The sequence below is a fragment of the Palaemon carinicauda genome, chromosome 1 (assembly GCF_036898095.1).
Source record: "Palaemon carinicauda isolate YSFRI2023 chromosome 1, ASM3689809v2, whole genome shotgun sequence".
Classification (NCBI taxonomy): Eukaryota; Metazoa; Arthropoda; class Malacostraca; order Decapoda; family Palaemonidae; genus Palaemon; species Palaemon carinicauda.
The window spans coordinates 208,623,401-208,647,438 of record NC_090725.1 but is presented as its reverse complement, the minus strand read 5'-3'; the positions used below and the strand labels follow the sequence as shown (position 1 = coordinate 208,647,438).

Genomic DNA, 24,038 nt, shown 5'->3' with positions numbered 1-24,038 from the left:
GTAGTACCTGAACTCCTACTGCTGGCTTGTGATCTGGATGCCTGTGGTTTGCAGAGTGGCGGAGCTGCTCCAAAGGACCTAGAGGTCCCCACCCTCTGATGGAGAGTCTTGGCTAGACTTCTTCCCTCAATCAGCAGCCCTCTCAACGTACCCCATGCTGAAAAGAGCAGGACACTCTAACGCTGAGTTGCTAAGTCTAGTCAACTCTGACTTCAGAGCTTGTCTATGGAACCTTTCAATTACCAAGTACCTTCGCATGAAGATCAGGTTCACCCAAAAGTTGATGACATGATGATAAAAGAAAGGTTGCCATACAATTCCTGGTGTGCTCTTGGGACCAGTCCTCCATCCTAATGAGATAACCCACTGACCCTAACCATAGGTCGAGCCAAGAAGTTGCCTGTATGGTGAACTTCATAACTTTCTCCATGTTTAGGGTGTCTGCTGCAGAGATGATGACTGGAAGGCTAGACAACTTATTGCAAGAAACCCCTCTTGTCAGGGCTTCAATGAGTGGATCCAGTGAGAGGGCCCCCTTCAACCCACTCAACCAGGGCAAAGATCCGCTGGTCTTGGGAGGTCTCTGGGTGCCATAGAGATGGTTTAGTCCTAAGTCCTTTCCCTCTGGTGGAGCTGCGGAGGGGTAATTTAAGTCGTTGATGGCCCTTATGCAAGCCAGCACCTGTCAAAATGCGTGGTCTGACTCCAGCTGTTCGGTTTCAGAAGACTTAGGACTAGCTGCCCTGGAAAGATAGCCATCATTCCCAAAATCATGGTTAGCATCCATCCACGAGCTTTCACCCATAGGAGCCAGGGGTGGGTTGTAGTCATCGTCGTGGTACCTGGAAGAAATTCTTGATGTTGTGGGAGCATCCCTCGTCGTTGTCGAAGTCGAAGAAATGTGTCTTTTCCAGGGCCTGGAAGAAGTCCCTAACTGAGCGATTCTTAAGGACGGTTTTTGAATCCTTACCCTCCCTAGGGAAGGAAGCTATTCTGTCAGCAGGGAAGGTCTTGCATCCTCCCTGCGCCTCGTTGATTCAATAGTCTCCTTCTGAGAAAAGACGAGCGAAGGTTGGTCCGCCGCAGCAGACGAAGAGTGTTGTTCTGGGGTAGCGACCTCAACGACAGGCATTATGTTGTCATCAGGGAGATCTCCTCAGGGGATCTTGAACCCTGGCTTCTTGAGGGGTATAGGGTGTAGCCTAGAGAGGGAGTAGGATTCTTCTGCCTTTTCCTCTTCTTGGTAGGCATCATAGGTGTCATCTCAAGCTAAGAAAAGTCCTGTAGCTCAGATTCCAAGGCTCCAGAAAGAAATCGCTGGCTGCCAGACTGTAGTGTAATGCTAGTCATTCTTGCTATGCTGGATGGCTGCGAACTACTGGATAGTTGCGAACAGTAACCTCGCTGCACACTGCTAGATGGTCGCGAACAGCAGCCTCACTACACACAGCTGGATGTTTGCAGGATGATGTGATATCACAAGCAAGGAGTGAATCATGAGAAGACCTAGAAGAGGAAATGTTGTGAACGCGGGCAGGTGGGCCATCGCACGACGAAGGGGGATTTGTGATCAAGAAGTCTGGATCATGAAGAATCACGAGAAGCGTTGCGCTGGGTCGGTGAGGAGTCATGCGCTGGAGTGCGTTCACGACCTGGATACTGGTCATGCTCTGGAAGACGATGACGCACAGGTAATGGGCCTCACGCTTCCTAGATGCACACTAGAAACCGATGACAAGGAAGCGACTGCTCACTCGCTGAAGCGTGGTAGCACGCTGGGGCTGGATTACTTATTGAACCACTCCGGGACTTGTAAGAAGGAGACCTCTCTAGATCGCGGCAGGCGTTCTGATCGATCCTCCTGTCTGCGCTGTGAGAAGATGGTGGAGAGCACTGGGTAGCAAGGCGTGGCCTGCAATCCGACAAACATGCCGTGATGGTCTGGACTCCACGGGGTGAATGACAAGAACTCTTGGAGTCAAGGCAGGAACAGGTGAAACTGGAGCGTTTTGAACTCGCAGGGGGGAGGAGCAACATCAGATGGTGAGCTACACTAGGAAGTGAAGCCCGACTCCAGGGAGGATCTAACCCATGGATGGAAACAGGAACATGCCTTGGACTTTGGCCCCCTCTGCAAGCTGAGCGAACTCAGAACATGGGGGAGCACTGTTAGAGAAGTTGGGTTTGGAAAAACTGTGCCGGACATGGAAGCAGGGATCGCCTCTGGTACAAAGCCTTCGAAGTCCTTTGGAGGAAGATCCACGTTCACCTCTAAGGAAGCCGGTGAGTGCTTCCTCATTACTCCCAACTACAACAACTCGAATAGGCCTTCCTTCATCAGAGCATCAGTAATACAAAGGGAATGCCAAATCTGCAAGAAGTCATCAACAGAAAAGGACTCACATGCGTAGAAGGGTTGTCCTGGGATTGACGGGTTAACACTCCTTCTCGATCGAATGGAGGTTAGTCTTGACTTCAGACATGATGGTGCCACATTTGCAGCTTTCAGGGCCAGGACAAGTTCAAATAACAACCAAAAAAAGAAACACTCACAACCTAAAAAGGGAAAAAGAGAAAAAAAATAAGACAATAATGGCAGTCAATGTGGGCGGTGGAGAGAGACGAACGTCCAATCTCAAAAGAGCCAAAAGCAAAAGTGACGAAACAACACAGGTGTGTTTATGTGTGTGAGCGGGGTAGCTGGTAATAACCCTCCTATCCCCAACTAACTTGCGCTGGAGTGGTTATACCTCACTAAAAGTCTTGTGGCTACTCTTCCAGCTCGCTGAAAGTATATTCCCTAACAAAGAGCGAAAGGGTTTGTATTTAGTGTCAGAACAATCTGTATTCAAGAAATTCCTTTTGCTCATGTTAACAATGAAATCAAAAGTAGTAGAAATAAAAAGGTTTGGTAGTTGTTTTATTTATCAAATTAATGCACACTTTTGCAGGAAATAATGTCTCAACAGTAGACGGGAAGGAGAGTTATTAAGTTTACAGGTATTACCAACCTGGGAAAGAATTTGTTCACTCTACCTGTGATATACCGGTAACTATAAAACTTCAGAGTATAAGTTGTCATAGAAGTCCAAACATTTCATGGCACAATTGAAAATAAATTATCAGCAATTACCTAGGCCAATCTATTTAGATACAATTCTGCGACAAGCAGTCTCAAAGACTGAAACGGAAACACCTAACATGAGTCAGTTTCTTCTTCTGTTTCTTCTACAACCTTCACGATCATAATCCACGGAATCTGTCAAACTTAACTCAACAAGCCTTTCTGTCTGTTTACAGTCCTTTGTGCCTGTGCCAGGCAAGACACTAATTTTGACAGTGGAGGTGCTAGGACCCACATCAATGTCATTATGGAAAATACAAAATGAGCTAGTGGCCAAGCCTACATGAGGCTGATCCCACTCCCACCTGACACAAGATGCAATTGTTTTTAAGCTGCAATTGAAGTTTTAAGAAAAAAATTAATAATTATGGATCAGGGTTCACAGGAAGCACCCAACATGACACATTGTTAATATATGTAAACAAAGGTTGCTCATGAGTGCTTACTTCAGCAGGCAGAAAGATATAAGGATCCAGACTGGCAGCCCAGACTTTTATCTCAGATTCAAGTGAGCACAAAGGAATAACCAGATTACGGCAATGCAAAGGTTTTGCAATAAAAGAGCCTGAAGTAATTGGACATAGTGAGACTTTTGAGGAGAGACAATCAACTTTATATTGTGGTGTGTACCAACCCGACCTTTCATGGACGGCACACCAGAGCTGGTAGACTCAATTCAATAAATTAGCCCAGGATTTGAATCAGAGCTGGGTATGTTAGGATTAACTATTTTACCCAAGGGCTTACTGGCCTTTTGAGATTGCCCAAAGCAAACAAAATAAGAAAAAATGTATGATGCTCATTACTATCTAACACCCCAAGCTTGGTTATAGCCAATGTACCATAGGCAACTTCTTTCACTGTCATTACCTAACCTGGTCTTCTATGGCTTTTCCCCTGAATTATCAGACTTTCTTTGATGAATTAAAGCTTTTAACTGAACATTTACTAATAGATGAAAATCTTTCATAAGAGGAACCGAAAGGGACTACATTCAAATCACAAGTTTGCCCCTGGCATGTAAACCAAGAAACAAATCCCTTGAACAACTCTCACAAGAAAAAATAGCAAAGCCAGATAAAGACATCCAATTGTTATAGAAATTAAATTGTTTTTTATAGAACTTTCTAAAAAAAATTAAAAGTTTAAGCATAAGAAGAGGTGTTAGAGAGAGAACTGAATGAAGAACTGAATAAAATGTGGATATGATCGACCCACGTAGTAGTATTGATATACGCTGCCATATGATTCCAATATTACACTATAGTGAAAGGACAATTACAAAGTAAGAAAACAGAAGATTTTTAGCTTAAGGGTAAATGTCGACATTTAACCAGCCTCGAGGGAGAAGCAATAAAAATGACAGGAATAGTTCATAGAAATAATCATATAATTATCTTAAAAAATTCAAAGGTTTGTGAGCAGCAAGCATTCTAATATTAACAACGTAATCAGTACCATTACTGTACACAAAATATTTGTTAGTGCACTGCCTCAAGTAAAAACTTATAGAAAACTGCTAAACTTCTGAATTGATACAATCGTACATACAAAATTTGTTAGTGCATTAACTTACAGTAGTCTGAAAACAATTAACACAGGAAATCTAAAAACTTACCAATTCTGAATTAGGTACTTGAACTGAAGACTTTAACGGCATGTTGAAAAGTGTAAACTGGCTTGGTTCTCGATAAATTTTCAGTCGAAACTTTGCCTTTAAGTGAGGTTCATCGAAACAGGGAAATGCAGCTCTTGCTGAAGTTGGCTCAAAATGAGTAGTGGCAATATATCTGTAAGGATAAGTATTGGTAGCTAAAGTATTATCAAGAAGGAAAAATAATATGAGGCACAGCAAGAAACCTAGCTAATAGAACTTTTACAAGACAAATAACATCAGTAGTCATTGTACAAGGTTGTTTACGTGATTTAGCTCATAGTTCAAAACTTATTAACTGTAATTGCTAATTTCTGATATTCAAGTTGGAGGAAAGACTTTAAAAGACTTATTCAATCACTAATTTCCAATATTCATGATGGTTACAAGACTGATTAATGTAGTCCAACTTTTTTATACAGTTCCATTCTCTTGCAAATTGAAATGTCTCATCTCCCCCCCCCCCCTCTTCCCTGAAATGAAAATTATTCATAATTTGTGGGATGTTAGAGAATTATCAATGTAATATTTATGTTAAAGAAACCAAGAAAGTATATAGCACCCCCATAAAAAAGGACCTGAATGCTTACTTGATATGTAAAACAGATAAAAAAATATCTGTAAGTTGTTGGGCAAATGATGAAGTACAGTAATATATTCCAGGTGGGTGGTATTATTAGTGATAAATTTTAAATGATGAAACAGTTAAAATATTCATAAACTCCAACAAAAAGCTAAAATATCTAGACAGTACAGCATGAATCTATTAGTAAAAGCTGTATTATATTACTAATTTTACTTGTCCTGTATCGTGCTAGATGGTATATCTTAGCAATCCATGTTTGCCAATGGTTATAATCATATAAGTGGATGAGTAACTTGGTGGAGTACAGTAATGAGTGCTTCGTGTGTGGAGGAAATGCCCCCCTAAATCTCGATAAAGTCACTGGGAGCAGGGTGACGGATGTGGTTTAAGGCGATGGACAAACTGTCTCTTTGGCTTTTACTCTTGATGCCTGGTGGTTGATCTTACTAGAATTAGTATGGACCGGCAGGGGTCACTTGACTTAGTTAGATAGGCACTGCGCATCACAAAGAAATGGCTATCCTTTGATGTATCTAGCCAATGAATCCTCTATGAATTTAGTCAGTAATGGGAAGAGAAGATGAAAGAATGGCCCCCAGTCCCGGGCGTAGCGGGGTGCTAAGAATCTCTCAGTTTATAAATACCTGTACTAAAGAAAAATTTAAAATAGGTAATTGGAATGTTAGAACCATAAATCACATTTGGAAGTTACAGCAAGTAGAGAATAAATTTATGAAATATAGTTTGAATATCTTGTCCCCAAGTGAAACACATTGTAAGGGGATTGGTAAGGAAACTTTAGACCAAGCCAATATATATATATCTACTCAGGAAGATCAGATCAGAGTTGGAAGAAAAGGGGTAGGAATGATGATGACACCAAGAGCAGAAAAGGCATTAACAGAGTGGAGAGCTGTAAATACTAGATTGTTGCTGGCAAAGTTCAAATCAAAGCAGAACAGCATGAGTATTATAGTTTGCTATGCCCCAACAAATGATTCCCCTTTAAAAGGTCAGATGAATACTATGAAGACCTGCAGTGTAATAGATGAGATCCCAGAGAAAGATATGAAAATTGAGATTGGCCACTTCAATGCTAAAGTTGAAAGGAATAATCAAGGGATGGAGGATGTGATGGGTGTTGAGGGTCTTAGTGAAGTTGTAAATGAAAAAGGAGCACATTTCATAAGTATCTGTTCAGCAAACAATCTTGTCATTGGAGGTAATCTTTTTCAACACAAGAACATCCACTAGTATACATGGAGTTCACCGTGTGGCAATTACAAAAATCAAATAGATCACATTGCCATTAATTAAGAGAGAGGAGGACTCTGAGAAATGTAAGAAACTATAGAGGTGCGGATATTGGTAGTGATCACTAGCTCCTCATTGCCACATTGAAATTAAAACTGAAAGTGCCCAACAGAAAGGTAAATAGAACATCAAAGTTTGATACAACTAAACTTTTAAAAGACAAGCACAGAGAAACATTTGCAATTGAATGTAGGAATCGATTTGCAGTCTTAGAGACCTTAAGAGACGAAGAGCAGACAATTAATGAGGAATGGTGTGATGTTAAGAACATATATCAGTCAGATGGTAGTGAAGTCTTGGGACACGCAGCTACAAGGAGAAAGCCATGGATATCAAATGATACTTGGGATACTATAAAAATGAGACAAAAACAGAAATTGGACGTAGAAAGGTTTTAAAGTAATAATGAAATTCCAATGTAGAGCATGCAAAGTATTCCAGTATAATAGTGAGGTCAAAAGGAAGCTAGGAATGACTGGAAAGAATATTTAGAAAGTAAAGCAGAGGAGGCTGACAAAGCTATGAATTATGGAAGTGGCTATGGTGTAAGAATTGCTCACATAGAATTATTAATAAAATCTCGACTAGGGCAAATAAAAAGAAGCACATGCAGTACCCAACAAAATGAGAGATAGTATATTATTGCTTGACAGTGTTCTCAAGTGTTTCTTGAGTGATCGACTGAATATTTATACAGTAAAGAATTTCTATCAAGTTTCATGTTCAAGTAAAACGTTAATTTTTGTATAATCATGGATAACTCTGAGGTAACATGGCAATATTATCACTCCCAGCAGTTATTCCATCATATCCAGAGGCTTTCTAACTCTTTAATTTTCTAATTATAGCTTCAACATTAAACACACTGAATTCCTTCATGGGCACATCAAGGTCTTCCTCAGCTTTAGGTATATCAATTAAATTATTCCCTTGATATCTCTCATTCATGACCTCTCTAAAGTGCTCCATCCTACATTGCCTTTCTTCATCTCCTGCTGTTATAACAGATCCATCTCTCTTTATAATTGGTATATGCTTCTTCTTTGCCCCAGTATAGATTTCATTAATAATTTTATAAGGGATTCTTACACCATAGCCACTTCCTGAATTCATAGCTTTGTCAGCATTATCTACTTTCCAGTCCAATCATTTACTCCAATCATTCCTAGCTTTTCTTTCGACTTCACTATCAATACTGGAATACTTAGCATGCTCTACCTTGTAATTTTTATTACTTCTTCGAAAACTTTCAATAAACCATTTCTGTCTGTCTCATTTTTATCGTATCCCAAATATCATTTGATATCGATGGTTTTCTCCTTGCAACTGCATGTCCCAAAACTTTCCTTACAACTGACTGATATACGTTCTTAATATCACATCATTCTTCATTAGTTGTCTGCTCTTCATATCTTAAAAGTCCCTAAGATTGCAAATTGATTCCTACATTCAATTGCAAAGGTTTCTCAGTGCTCATCTTATAGAAGCTTTGTTATATTAAAACTAGGTATTCTATCTACATTTCAGATGGGTGCTTTCAGTTTTAATTTGTGTAGCAATGAGGAGCTGGTGATCACTACCAATATCTGCACCTCTATAACTTATTACAATTCTCAGAGTTCTCCTTCTTTCTTTAATAATGGTTATGTGATCTATTTGATTTTTATAATTGACACATGGTGAATTCCATGTATATTTGTGGATATCCTTGTGCTGAAAGAGAATACCTCCATAACAAGATTGTTTGTTGAACAGAAACTTATAAAATATGCTCCATTTTCATTTGCATCTTTGCTGAGACCCTCAACACCCATCACATACTCTATACCTTGATTATTCCTTCCAACTTTAGCATTGAAGTCGCCAATCACAATTTTCATATCTCTCTAGGATCACATCTATTACACTCTACAGGTCTTCATAGTATTCATCTTTCCTTTCGTCAGGGGAATCATTTGTTGGTGCATAGCAAACTATAATACAGTACTCGTATTGCACTGCTTTGATTTAAACTTTGCATATAACACTACTATTTACACCTTTCCATTCTATTAATGCCTTTTCTGCTCTTGGTGTCATCATCATTCTTACCTCTTCTTTTTCCAACTCCATCTGTTCTTCCTGAGTAGATATATATCTTGCCTTGGTCTAAGATTTTTTTACCAATCCCCTTACAATGTGTCTCACTTAGGGCCAAGATATCTAAACTGAATTTCATAAATTTATTCTCCACTTGCTGTAACTTCCCAATCTGATTCATGGTTCTTTCATTTCATTTACCAGTTTTCAATTTTTCTTTAGTATTTATTTAATCGGGAGTTTCATAGCACCCTGCTATGTCTGGAATTGGTGGCCATTCTATCATTTTTGCTTCCATAGACTGACTAAATCCAGAGAGGATTCATTGGCTAAATTCATGAGAGGATAATCAATTCCTTGTGATACGTAGTGCCTATCTAACTAAGGCAAGTGACATTAGCCGGTTCGTATTAATTCCAGTAAGATCATACGCCAGGCATCAGGAGTAAAACCCGAAAAGACGTTTTGTCTATCGCCTTAAACCCAATCCGTTACCCTACAGCCGGTGACTTCATCGAGATTTAGGGGAGCATTTCCTCCATACCCAAAGTTCTCGTTACTCCATCAAGTTGCTCATCTGCTTATATAACCGTTGGTAAACATAGACTGCTAAGATATACCGACTAGCATGGTACAACATAAGTACAGTAAGTTGGAAAATCTGAAAATTGCACTAGGTAAAAAGTTTGCATTTTCTAATCGGTAGCAGCTCATTAGAAAACACATTTATTGGAAAATGATTGCTTTCGTGTAAAATATCAACCATTTCTACGTAATTTACATATAAAACATACTCCCCAAAACACTGTATTAATATCTTTCAAAAACCTAAAAAAAAATAATTTATGATTCTATTTAAAAGTTTTACATTCATTACATGTTTATTATCATTGCTAAACCTCGCAAAGATATTTGATTGCTTTGGCAAAAAAATTTCAATCATTTGCCAATATAATGCAACAAACCACATGCATATACGTTATAGTTTGGACTTAATGATTTAAAAAAAAAAAGTTTTCTGCGTAGGCGTTACTTTAGTCCCTCAGCAAGTGCTGTTCCTGGCCACTAATTTATGTGTCAGAGGGTTAAAAACAACAAAACCTTAAAAATAAAGAAATGCTCAGAATCAGAAAAACATGTCAGATAAAGTTTTCTAATCAGATATAAATCTCTATGTGTTTTAAAAACATGATATTCACAAAATCTATGCTGGAAGGTTAAAACAGCATCATACTAACTGCACTTGGGGAATGTAATATTTCAAAAGTGTGCACATTAAAAAGCATGGGCAAATCTTATATGACCAATACACGATTTTGCTAAAATTACTTTTGTCCTTCTTTATCTTTCTGGCACTCGGGCACACTACTCTATCTTATTTCTCTTCCTCTTGTTTTTTTGATGTTTCATAGTTTATATATGAATGATTTATTTTGATATTGTTACTGTTCTTAAGATATTTTATTTTAATTGTTCATTACTTCTCTTGTAGTTTATCTATTTCGTTATTTCCTTTCCTCACTGGGCTATTTTTCCCTGTTGGAGCCCTTGGGCTTATAGAATTATGCTTTCCAACTATGGTTGTAGCTTAGCCAGTAATAATATTATTTCAGTAATGATTCCTTAGAAGACAATTGGCTTCTTTTATTTAAATTTACTATTTTCCAATTCATTACTTCACATCACTTGGCATTTTCTTACAATTAAATGTTTTATGATAGTTATATAATTCTTAGCAAGGAGTTTAATGACTTTTCGTGGTAAATCTATTGCTGATTTACCAGCAGCATCTGCCAACATGAGAAGGAATCCAACATATTTCAATATTTACACCCAAGGAAAACAATTTGTTAAGGACCCCTTTAACTTGTAATATCAGTTGCTTTCTATGTGTGTAACCTTTTAGGACTTCAATTGCAATTCTTATATTGGTTTAAATGACATATAGCATAATGAGGTCCTTTTCTTTAAATATGTTTAAAGGTATGTTGTTTATTTGACTCAGAGTATAGCTATAATCTTTTGATAAATAAAAAAGATGAGAGCATATTCTAGTTTTCTTTATGATACAGGGTGAAGGAAAGAAAGATGGTTGAACGATGTTCAGTCTGATGTTTGTTAACTGTAATAGCCTATATGCTCTTTTTGGGAATTGTAGTTAATTGTTGTTTATAAATATATTGCTGTGGTTGAAGAGCTTCTTTGAAGAAGAAATGGTGAATAGGATCTTTAATTCACTTTGCAATGTTACAAAATCTCAATGTAAGGACAATATTGTTCCCCACTTTCATATAATGCCGAGATATTTGGGGAAGATCTAAAGGCTCCACTACAAAGTCTTAGGCCTCGAGTGTATATTAGGTCTAAAGATTTCAAAGTGCCTTCAGATCCTGGTCTCACAATAATCTATTCTCAATATAAGTAATGCTTTATAGATCAGCAGTAAAGTTGATCTCTTTTCACCTACTACTGTTTGAGACAACTTCATCATAACAATAAGAGCACTATTACATTTTTATTTGATGTAAGATATACAGTATGTGCTTCCCAATTGAGGTGAGTATCAAATATTAGTCCCAAAATTCTTAACTTCTTCTTGGCATTGGATTTGACTGTCACCCATCGTGACATTTATTTCTGGTTTTCCTCCCACCTACTATTCTTATAAAACACAATTGCTTAGTTTTTATCTGCGTAAAGTTTAAAGCTAACAGACATATTCTAAAATTCTCTTATATTGATGGAGTTATTTAGAATTCCTTGTAGGTGATGGAGATTGTCTGACGAGTAGTATATTGCAAAGTCGTCCATGTGACATGAAGGTTACTTTCCATTCCCTGTGGCATTAGAAAAACTAAGTCATTAATTACCAGTGCAAAGAGAGTCCCTCTTAAAACATTATCCTGGGAACACAACAATTAAGGTTGTAAGATTTTGAACAAGTATTCTCTTTACGAGTTTGCAATGTTCTTCCATCAATAAAAATTCTAATAAAAATAGGAAGGTGCCCTCAAAAACCAATATGATGAAATAATTTTAGTATTGAATGCCTAAACGTTGTATAGTATGCCTTCAGAATGTAAAAAGTTATGGCTATTGTCATTTGCTTTGTTCAAAACCTCTACATATATAATTTTCCAAGTGTGAAAGAGAGTCAATTTTAATTTGCGAGCAAGCTCCCAGAATGAATTAAACTCGTAAACCAAGGTACGTACCCACTGTATTAACTTTGCAATGTTCACTTATAATCAAGGAGATTCTGTGAATATAACCAAATCAAAAAGTAATATTTTTTTATAAAATGTTTGAGGGATTTATGTTTCTTTCCCCCATCTGAGTATTGTTCATGTATTGAAAACAAATTGTAATATCCATTATTTTCAATAAAAAACTGAAAAGAAAATATCATAAACTACCCTCCATAAACTTGGTGATTCATGTCATTAACCAAGAACATTACCTTTCTGGCATACAAAAGCTAATAAAAGATTTCCATCCCCAGAAAAGGATTTCCATTACATTATCAAAAGTAAAGGACGCGAAAAATAGAATCATTTCATGATTCTTTAACTGTTTTAGTTATAGACTATGTAACAATTTGGTGAGTTAATGTCACTCCATTTTCTCCCTCCTAATTCTGAAATGTTTTCCATCAAACACCTTGACATGTTTCCTCTTAGCCAAGTGCTATTTTCTTACGCCTTATCTAGTTCTCTACTATTTTCAATCATTATTTTTCTCTATTATAGACAGCTACTCTTTGATGTGGGTATTAGTATCTGAAATTCTGCTTTTGCTTTAAAAAGATAATAAAAAAACTCCCTTTTATTCATTATCAATCTACATATGAGACCTAATGTTAGGACAGTCCACCACATTGCTGGAACTCTTGGTAATCCTTTATCCATGATTGAGTTGTAACTGATCTAAGGTAAGTTCATCCTTGATGATGTCACCCATATGAGGAAGATGCTATTTACAGTACTTAAATAGCATTCCCTACAGTACTTAAATAGCATTCCTACCAAAGTAGATCTTTGGTTATCAAAATACATGACTTTAATACAGAGTAAAAAATTGGCCCATATCAATCCATTCATGAATGGGGATTCATAGTGAATAGCAATTACCATGATGATTTGTCATGTTATGTATAAGGTTGCACACTTTGAAGCATAATTTTTTATTAAAAAAGATGTACACAATACGAATCTAAACTGAAAAATGCATATCTCTAACTGTCATCCTCACTTAAAAGAAATATTTAAGTATCTTTTGAAGTACTATATCAGTAACAATAATACCAAAAGAACAAGGCAACATTGCGCATGCACCATGACATTGAAAATTAAATTAAGTTGAGCTGTGGAAAAACTATTTTGCTCATATGGTACTAAAATATAAAAAGATTTACCTCTTTTCACCTTCAGCTGTTATGTAAGAAGATAAGTAGAATCCTTCAAGGCCTTCTTTCAACTTGCCTTCAAAGCCTACCCTGAGTGTATAATTACTACCTCGCCGAAGTATTTCTGACAAACCCAAATAAAGCTGAAATAGAAATATGGAAATTACTACAACTAATCAAAGTTACTTGGATAAATAACAAGGTCTGATTTCAATTATAGTGTTTATTTGATACACAATACATAAAAAAGTTTCTACAGCCAAAACCACACCTGGAATTCTATCATCAACCTCTGGGTCAGTGAAAAGGGTAGTACAGTATAATTTTAATTTTCTTTACAAAATTAAAAACAAAACTGTCAATATTTCAATAAAATACCTTTTGGGCCACTAGTTTCAATATCTAATCTACTCTTGCACATTTTCAATGATTTTACGACTTGCTCGACTATGTTAAAAAGACTTAACCTAGGTTGATATATTACTGCTAGAATGTTATTGGATCCTTTGACTGGCCAGACAGTGCTGTACTACATTTAATCCCTCTCTCTTTTTAGGCTCATTTTTCTTTGTCTAAACATACAATGAATAGTCTGGCCTATTATTTACACTTCTCCTCTGTTCTCATATACCTGACAACACTGAGATTACTGAATAATTCTTCTTCACTCAGGGGGTTAACTACCCTAGAAAAGATTCTTTACATATGGTAAGCAGCCCTTCTAGGAGAACGACACTATAATCAAACCATTGTTCTCTAGTCTTGGTAGTGCCATAGCCTCTGTACCATGGTCTTCCACTGTCTAGGGTTAAAGTTCTCTTGCTTGAGGGCACATTTGAGCATGCTATTCTATCTTGTTTCTTTTCCTCTTGCTTTTTAAAAGTTTTATAGTAAATAAATTAAAGACTCAATTTAATGTTGTTGCTGTTCTTAAAATATTTCCTTTTGTTTGTTTATTACTTCTCCTGTAGTTTATTTATTTCCTTGTTTCCTTTCCTCAGTAGGCTATTTTTCCCTGTTGGAGCCCTTGGGCTTCTAGCATCATGCTTTTCCAACTAGGGATGTGGTTTATCTAGTCTAGCAATAATAATAATAAATAATAAATAATAATAATGATGATGATGATGATAGGTTCCAATGCAAGGAAAGAGGAAGTTTCCAGCAGTCCAAAGTAATAGTTTCCCCCAATCTATATTTTCTTCTACATTTGTAGCACGAGAGATTCTCTATACAAAATAAGAAGATAAACTGTAATTTTAATGAGAAATATCTACCATTACACTCACTAAATCAAATGAGTAACCAAAGGAACCAACTCTCAGAAAATTACTGTAGGAGTTGTGTTGGAGATTGACTGCTTGCTGCACTTTAGTTTTGGGGGGTATGGATGTGCATGGATGTAGTACGATGGAGAGTATAAGATGTGAGATTGGTAATATGTTCTGGAATAGGAAGGTGGATGTATCGGCCATGTGTGAGACAAAGGAAAAAGGGAAGGGTGAAATGATGTATGGTGAAGTGACTGTTAGAGTGTCTGGGATTGAAAGGAGAAGAGCAAGAGAGGGTGTGGCTTTTTTTTTTTTTGAGTGATTGGATGATAGTGGTAGTGGAATAGAAGGAAGTGTCATCTAGGTTAATGAGGGTAAGGGTAAGGGTTAGGTAAGGAATGTTGGGGTTTTGTTAATGCGTATGGGATGGGTTGAGAGAAGAGTAAAGAAGAGTGGAATGGTTTCTGGAATTAGTTAACTAGGGATGTAGAAGGACTGAGTAGAAAAAAATGATGCAGTGTGTTGAGTGACTTAAATACCCAAGTGGGTGCTAGAGAGGTAGAAGGTGTCATTGAGAAGTATGGTATTTCAGGTAGATATGTGAGTGGTGAGAGGCTGCTTGATATGTGTGTTAAATAAGAGCTGGTGGTAAATAATAGTTTTTCAAAAAGATATATATATATAAATATATATATATATATATATATATATATATATATATATATATATATATATATATATATATATATATATATATATATATATATATATATATATATATATATATATATATATATATATATATAGTACACATGGATAAGAGTGGCAAATTTTGGAAGAGTGGTAGAAAAAGCATTGATGGATCATATGTTGATAACAAGAGGTATGCTGGGAAGATTTATTTTCAAGATGTGCATGTGTTTATGGAAATAGCTGTAGGTGTGTCTGATCATATTATGGTTGAAGCAAAATTACCGGTAGTTGAAGAAAATAAATGGGGAAATAGAATGGGAGGATGTAAAAGGGATGTAATGAAGATAGAAGAGTTAAAAAAAAACTGAGGAAAAAGTGAATATCAAGATAGGATGGAAGTGGCATATGACAGGGTGAAAGTCGGAGAAACTGCTGATCTAGAGGAAAAGTGGAAGTTAGTAAAAGAAAATGTTGTTGGGTATGCAAGTGATGAGTGTAATAAGAAAATTGTTGGAGATAGTATGAGGAAGGGTAGCGAGTTGTGGAATGGAGGAGTAAAGATGAAGGTGGAAGAGAAAGAGTATTTGAAGAATGGCTACAGACTAACAATATGGTATTTTCATTTTAAAGTAAGTTTTTAAATATACTTACCTGGTAGTTACATATATATAGCTTTAACCCGCCGATTCGTCGCGCGCACGGCATTAATTCAAAATTTGCGGCAATCACCGATAGATGGTCAGGTGATCATACCTGCGCTCCCTCTACCCAGGTACTCGGAAACATTCCCTTTGTCCTCAGAAATTCCATGCCCCTATTCTCAGAGGGGAGGAGGGAGGGACCTTTTACATATGTAACTACCAGGTAAGTATATTCAAAAACTTATTTTAAAATGAAAATACCATTTTTAAATATCTAACTTCTCTGGTAGTTACATATATATAGCTGATTGACACCATTGGTGGTGGGTTGGAGAACCGCAATACCGTTGGGAATTCGTATAATTATTAATCACTACAAATTAGCTGTACCAATAATCTGGTTCCTACCTGATAAGGAAGCTGACTTCACAGTTTTCCTGCCTCATTCGCCTGCATTCCTTGAGAGACCCAACGATCCACCCAGGGGGCTGTAGAAGGTCTCTGTGGGGCTGTCACACGGTCCTCGACCTTAACATGACTAGACCACCACCCTTGCTATCCTGGCATAGCTATGGACAATGAGCTAACCACCTGACCCACTAACACACTAAAAACACACTCCATAAAACCTAACTTACACTTGCATCCCAGACCGTGGAAGGTTGCATCAACCTTCACAGACAACCTGTGAGATCAAGTTCAAGAAAAAGCAAGGGTATAAACAAGGTTATAGGTAAGAGGCAGTAGTACCTTCTCCAACTACGGCGCCGGAGGCAACGTACAGACCCAGGGAACAACAATCCTCATATTGGGTCTGTACCTCTTTTAGGTAACAATCTGCGAAAATTGACTTGCTTCGCAGGAATGTTGCTTCCAAAATCGATTTCATAGACTTGTTGTGTCTATAAGCCATCAAAGTTGCCACACCTCTTACTTCGTGTGCTTTGACTTTGAGGATTGGGAAGCTTTTCTCGTCACAGTTCTGGTGAACTTCCTTTATTAAATCCTTGATAAAGAACGCCAGTGCATTCTTTGACAAGGGTAACAAAGGTTTCTTCACCGAGCACCAGAGGTTGTCTGCTTGTCCTCTCATGTTTTTGGTGCTCTGCAGATAAATTTTAGGGCCCTCACTGGATAAAGGCCTCTCTCCTTTCCCTGTCCTACTAAATGAGTTAACCCTGGTATGGTAAAGGATCTGGGCCATGGCTGAGAAGGATTCTCGTTCTTGGCAAGAAAACCTAGTTGCAGCGAGCAGACTGTATTCTCTACATTGAAGTCTACATTTTTGCTAAAGGCTTGCAATTCTCCTATCATCTTGGCTGTTGCCAACGCAACCAGGAATAGGGTCTTCTTAGTGAGATCCTTCCACGAAGCCTTGTCGAGAGGTTCAAACCTTCTCGAGGTTAAAAACATCAGGACTACATCCAAATTCCAAGAGGGGGTTGGGTTGTCCTTCCTCTTAACTGTCTCAGAGGACTTTAAGGGGTCCGAGAGATCCTTGTCTCCCAACACATCAATATCTCTAAGACGGAAGACGGAAGCTAGCATGCTGCGGTATCCCTTGATGGTTGATACTGCTAGTTTCTCTTGGGTTCTTAAGTGTAACAGAAGATCTGCCAGTTGAGTTAGAGAGGTACCGGACGAGGAAATGTTAACTCTGCACCATTCCCTGAACACGTCCCACTTTGACTGGTACACCTTGATTGTGGACGTCCTCCTCGCTCTCGCGATTGCTCTTGCAGCTTCCCACGAAAAGCCCTTCGCTCTTGCCAGTTTTTCAATAGTCAAAAGGCAGTTAGATTGAGAGCGAGGAGATTTTGATGGTATCTCTCTATATGTGGCTGTCTGAGTAGATCGTTCCGACAAGGTAACGATCTGGGGGTGTCTACTAGCCACTTCATCACTTCTGTGATCCAGGGTCTCATGGGCCAAAACGGAGCTATCAGGGTCATGCGGGCGTTGTTCGACTCCCTGAACTTCTTCATGACTCTGTCTAGGATCTTGAATGGGGGGAAGGCGTATGTGTCTAGTCCTTCCTACTCCATGAGGAAGGCGTCCACTACCACTGCTTCCTGGTCTGGGACTGGAGAGCAGTAAACAGGTAACCTATTTGTTTTCTGCATCGCAAAGAGATCTATTGACAGTTCTCCCCACAGATTCCAAAGCCTGCTGCACACCTCGTGATGTAGGGTACATTCTGTCGTGAGAACCTGTCTTCCTCTGCTGAGAAGATCCGCTCTGACTTTCTTCTCTCCCTCTATGAAGCAGGTTATCAGAGTTATATTGTTCGCTTCTACCCACAGCAGGAGATCTTTTGCTGACTCGTAAGGGAATTCGAACGAATGCCTCCCTGTTTCCTGATGTAGGCCAACGGTGTGGTGTTGTCTGCGTTGACCTGTACTAACTTGCTTTGGACCTCCTCCTGGAAGTGTATTAGCGTTAGATGAATGGCCACTAGTTCCTTCACGTTTATATGGCATTTCCTATGATGGTCTTCCCGTAGACCCGAGATCTCACCCTTCCCCAGTGTTACACCCCACCCCACGTCTGATGCGTCTGAATACAACACTAGGTCATGGTTCTTCTGTTGAAGTTCGAAGCCTTCTTGTAGCTTGTTAGGGTCGTCCCACCAACTCAACTGATTCCTGATTCCCAGAGGGATCGGAATCCACGTCTCTAGGTCTTGGTCTTTTGTACAATATCTTGACAGACGGAACTGAAGTGGACGTAGATGTAGTCTTCCCAGGGAAATGAATTTCTCGATCGAGGAGAGGGTCCCCAGCAGACTCATCCATTCCCTCGCCGAGCAGGTCCATCTCCCTAGGAAGAGCTTCACCTTTTTTAAGCATTCTAGGATGCGTTTCGGGGCTGGAAAAGCCCGAAAAACCACTGACTGAATCCTCATCCCCAGGTAGATGATGTCTTTTGAAGGCGTCAGCTGTGACTTGGCAAGATTTACTTCCAGTCCCAGCTGTTGCATCATAGTCATTGTCACTTGTAGATGCTCCAGACACCTTTCTTGCAACCGGGCTCTGATTAGCCAGTCGTCCAGATACATCAATATTCGTACCCCCTTCCAGATGTAACCAGAGAGCCATGTTCGATACCCCTCATGTGAAAACGTAAGGAGCCTTGCTTAGTCCAAAACGAAGTGCTCTGAACTGATAAGTTGTTGTGTGATGTACAAACCTCAGATATTTCTTGTAGTTCGGGTGAATTGGGACGTGAAAATACGCGTCCCGCAGGTCTATCGACACCATCCAGTCTCCTTGTCTGGTGCCTGTTAGGACTGATGCAGATTCTCCATAGCAAACTTGACTTTGGTCACGTACTTGTTCAGTGGACTTACGTCCAGAACGGGTCTCCAACCCCCTGAGTTCTTGGGTACCAGAAATAGTCTGTTGTAAAATCCCTCTGATGAGGGGTCCTCTACCACTTCTACTGCTGCTGTTGACAGCATCTGGTTTACCTGCTCTTGAAGAGCTGCTGCTTTGCTCCCTGAGTATGTAGCTGTCAACTCTAATGGCTCTGGCGAAAGAGGAGGCTTCTTTAGGCAGGGGATTTTGTATCCTTCCTTCAGTACTTCGACTGTCCAATCGTCCGCTCCCCTATGGCTCCACTCTTGCCAGTAGTGGGATAATCTGGCTCCCACTTGTGTCTGGAGGTTGTTGAGTTCACTTTTTGGGTTTCGGTTGCTATTTGGGGTTTTTACGAGGTTGTCCTACAGCAGCCATTCTCTGGCTTCCTCTCTAAAGGGCTCTCTCACGAAAGGGCTGACGTGTGGGAGGAGCTTCCTTCTCCTTCCTGGCTAAAAAGTTTGCCGGAAGAATTTTCCTCGCAGTCCTTGTAATCAAATCTTGCATTGCTTGTTGCGCAAGAGCTGCCGATAAGTCCTTCATTAGCTCTGAAGGGAAGACCTGTTTGGTCAAGGGAGCATACAAGAGCTCTGCTCTCTGAGCGAGAGTCACTCCTGACGACAGGAAAGAACACAGCATAGCTCTTTTCTTAATAATACCCGCTGTGAAAAAGGTTGTGAGTTAGACCGTCCCGTCCCTCACAGCTTTATCGAGACAGGCAATAAGGTGCATTTGCGTCTCGTTCTTCTCGTCTGTAACATCTGCCAGGGCTCCGAGAGTCCAGTCCATCAAGCTGAAGACTTCAATTGTCCTGAAGATGCCTTTCAGCAAGTGGTCTCCTGCTGAAAATCATTCGGATATAAGTCCGCCAATACTCATGAAGAGTTTCTTGCATCTCCTCCTCTGAGATCTCTTCCAAAGGATTGGCGATTTCCGATGTCGAACGAGTGGGGGAATCATGCGCATCGTCCTGCTTGCGTGCGTCATGCAGGCGTCCAGCATACTGCGAGGGAGCGTCACGATCCTTGTCACCTCCCGTCACGCGTCCAGCTTACTGCAAGAAACTTTGAAGGCGGGGAATGCGGAGCAGCAGGAACAAAATAATTAGGAAACTCTTGGAAAAAACTCTCATAAGTCTCTTTAAATCCACCGAAGGATGAAGGGTCTTAGGATCTTCTCCTTCCGAGATTTCCTCTAAATGATCACTAGGGGAAAGGTGACCGTCGATCCCTTCTTCCGACAGGTCTTTAATCGAGGTAGAGACGTCCTGTTTCCTAGGAGTCAACTCCCTAATATCCTGACTTCTGGGGTCAAGGAGTCCAATATCATGACGCCTGGCGTCACGTTGTTCCAACGCTAGACGCTCAGATCGATGACATTCGCGATCTTGACGCTCAGAACTATGACGTTCGCGATCTCGACTCTCGGTTTCATGACGTTCGAGGGTCTTACGCTCGGCGTCCCGACGTCTCCTTGACGCTCGGCGTCATGCGTACCAGTCTCTCGACGCTTAGCCTGATGTTCCTCCTTACGACGCTCGGCATCATGGCTACCAAGTTCCCGACGCTTGGTAAGCTGTTCCTCTATCGACGCTCGGCGTAAAACATCATGTCTAACTCTTACAGCAGCGTTAGTAGCTTGACGTCCAAGGCTCTGACGCTCGGCGTAACAATGTCCAATTCTAGACGCTCGGCGTCATGACTTCCAAGGTTCTGACGCTTGGCGTCATGACGTCCAACTTCTCGACGCTCGGTGTCATGCCCTTCGAGGTTCTGACGCTCGGCGTCATGACCCCTTGATGCTTGGCTTCCTGACGCTTGGCGTCATGGTGTTTAGAATCTTGACGCTCACGTCATGACGAGTAACTCTCTTCTTGTCTAACATGAAGGGAAATACGTAAGACGCCAGCCCCGTCTGTGAGCTGTGTCATCCGACGGAGAAGATAACACTTTTACCTCGCCTTTCCTATGGCAAGGGCGAGCGTCCTGGGAAGCATCAACAGGTACTCTCGAGGGGACAACTCCTCGGGGGCTGACGCCTCTCGTCTCGCTTCGCCTGTCGACATTCCTTCTCCCAGGGGTTGAAGAGCTTGGAAGTGGTCCAGGGCTAGGAGAACGATAGGTCCGAGCACCCGCACCCTTCACTGCACAGATTTAAGCACTGAAACTTGCACTTTTTAACTCTCTCACATCAGACCATAATTTAGACCTACCCGCTGCGAGAGATTCTACTCTTTCGCCCAGGGATTGAATGAAAATCCAATAGGTTATATGATTAATCTTAGTATTCCCAATATCGAAATATTGAATAACGATACAAAGTATTTTGTGGGACTGTATCGATAGTCATGAGTACTACGTAGCGTAAATTTGACTGTACGCTAGTTTTAATCTCTGATAAACGATCGATGATTATCTAAAGAAAGTATACTAATAGGACAAATATTTTCTTAAAAAAAATATATTTCCTTTTACATTATAAAAATTAAATACTTTTGATTTGTAAGTTAGTATTTTCTTTTCATTCCTTGCAAGAAAAAGAAATGTACACACATGCCCTCTGCATTTCTTACATACTGTGTGGGGATCAAGAGCAGCTTTTGGAAGCCAGGTCTTGCACCCCTTCACACACATTCTAACAACAGAGTCAGCCATCCATCTTGAAAATCCAGAAAACAAGTTAAAATAAACTGTCCAAGTCGGACCAACAAAATCTATCTTATCCGTGTGAAAAAGAAATCAAGGAAAATCCAATATCAGCGAAAGCCATCAACCAAAAAAAAAAAAAAAACCAAGTAATGGGTACTTCACCAATATGTAGTTAAAGCAACCCCAAACAAAGTAGAGGGAATTTCCAACGTGTTGCTAGAATGACGGCAGGGAATTTCTGAGGACAAATGGGAATGGTTCCAAGTACCTGGGTAGATGAAGCGCATGTATAATCACCTGACCATCTATCGGCGATTGCCGTGAATTTTGAATTTCTGCCGTGCGCGCGACGAATCGGCGGGATAAAGCTATATATATGTAACTACCAGGGAAGTTAGATATTTAAAAATAGAGAAATATGAAAGATACAGAGAGAAAAAATGTTGTAGCAAAACAGAAGGTGGCTGAGGCAAAGAGGGCGGCTGACTGGAGGTGTGGTCAGGTTTGGGTAGTTTGTATTTAAGAGAATGAGAAGTTTTGAAAAGAAGTGAAGAGAGTAAGGAAAGGTGAAGTGAGGAGTGAAGAGACTGTGAATGATGAAAAGGGAAAGTTATTGAGAGAAATGAGGTGAGAAAAAGGTGGGCTGAATATTCTGAAAGGTTGCCGTATGGTAAAGATAACAGGGAAACAGATTTAATTGCTGTTGCAGGTGTCGAGGTGCCAGTGATGGGAGATGAGAATGAGAGAGATTACAAGAGAGGAAGTGGAGAGAGCACTAGATGAAACAAGAACAGGAAAAGCACCTGATAATGTATAGTGTGAGGGCTGAAATAGTTGGTGTGATTGCTTAATGAGTGGTGCTAGATTGAATGTCATATTGAACGGAGAGTTACTTGAAGAAATAGATCAATTTAATTACTTGAGCTCTATTGTTGCTGCAAATGGTAGAGTGGAAGTAGATGCACGTCAGAGAGTGAATGTAGGATGTAAAGTGTTGGGGATGGTGAAGGGAATGGTAAAGAATATAGAGTTAGGATTGAGTGTAAAGCATTCTGTGTGAGAAAGTGATTGTACCAACTGGGATGCATGGATCGGAGTTGTGGAGAATGAAAATGATAGAGAAACAGAAATTGAATGTGTTCAAGATGGTGTCTAAGGAGTACGGTTGGTGTATCTCAGTTGGATAGGTTTAAGAAAAAATTGCAGTAATAAAAGTGAGGTGTGAGCAATGAATTAGCAGCTACAGTAGATATGAATGTGTTGAGGTGGCTTGGCCATGTAGGGAGGATGGAAAATGGTCCTTTGCTGAAAAAGGTGATGCCTGCAAGAGTTGATGGAAGACGTGCAATAGGAATGCTACGGTTTGGGTGGAGAATGGTAAGCGATTGTGATGCGGTTCTGATGTAGCCTGCTGCTACCTCTGATTACCTTATGGCAACTGCTTTTAGGTAGTGGCAATAGAGGAGGTAGCATATGAAGCTTCAATTGTGTGCACACTAGCAGTACCAATCAAACTCAGCTGAGTCCGTTGTCAGGCAAGGAGGAACAGGGGAAAATTCCCCCTTTTGTTCTTTTTGATGTACGCTACCCCCCAAAGTTGGGGGAAGTGCCATGGTAGACATTTAGATAGAACTTATACACTTCAAAACCTATATTAGTTATCGAAATAAAGACTGTATTATATTCCAGGAGAAGGAGTGAACTGAAAAACTACTCAATATATTATGAGCAGATATGATATCTCTACCATTTCTACTGGCTTTGTTTGAAAGAATGAGAAATCAAGATGGCGACAGTTTGTTTACTAACCTGTATTTCTCTACTGCATCGTAAAGGGAACAAAGGGTCTGGACAGATCTCAATACAAATTTATACTTTATATCTCTTGTCTTGGAGTACTGTACATAATTCTCAAGTATATTTTTTCATAATACATCAAGTGAAGAAATTCCATGAAGATCACCTCGTTCTCCATTTGTTTTTCTTTTTAAGAATTGGCCGGTGAGATGCCAATGAGTAATACCTATATTTTATCAAGCTAAATTACTTAAGTCTCGTGTAATTTCTGCTCAATCAACTCTTTATAAAAACTTAAATTTTCCTGTGATTGAGATAGAAAATCATAAGCTCTTTTTAAAAGTTATAGTCAAATTTTCAGCTAAAACTGATACACTGTCAAATTAAGACAAATAACCGTCCTAATGATTTCACATTAAATTCTTAAACTGTTTCACTTTAATGACTTTTAGCACACATTCTCTTCTTGCAGA

At 39.6% G+C, this 24,038-nt stretch overlaps 1 protein-coding gene across 3 annotated transcripts in view; it reads right to left on the bottom strand.

Annotated features, from left to right (window-relative positions):
- The window catches only part of LOC137653700 (endoplasmic reticulum aminopeptidase 1-like), a 512,338-nt gene that overhangs the window by 274,039 nt on the left and 214,261 nt on the right, over nt 1-24,038 (bottom strand). For all 3 annotated transcript variants that reach the window (XM_068387282.1, XM_068387289.1, XM_068387299.1), the window contains 2 exons: nt 13,172-13,305; nt 4,743-4,914 (listed from right to left, as the gene is read on the bottom strand). In XM_068387282.1, the coding sequence (XP_068243383.1) occupies nt 4,743-4,914; nt 13,172-13,305 (306 nt within the window). The remainder of the gene's footprint in view (nt 1-4,742; nt 4,915-13,171; nt 13,306-24,038) is intronic.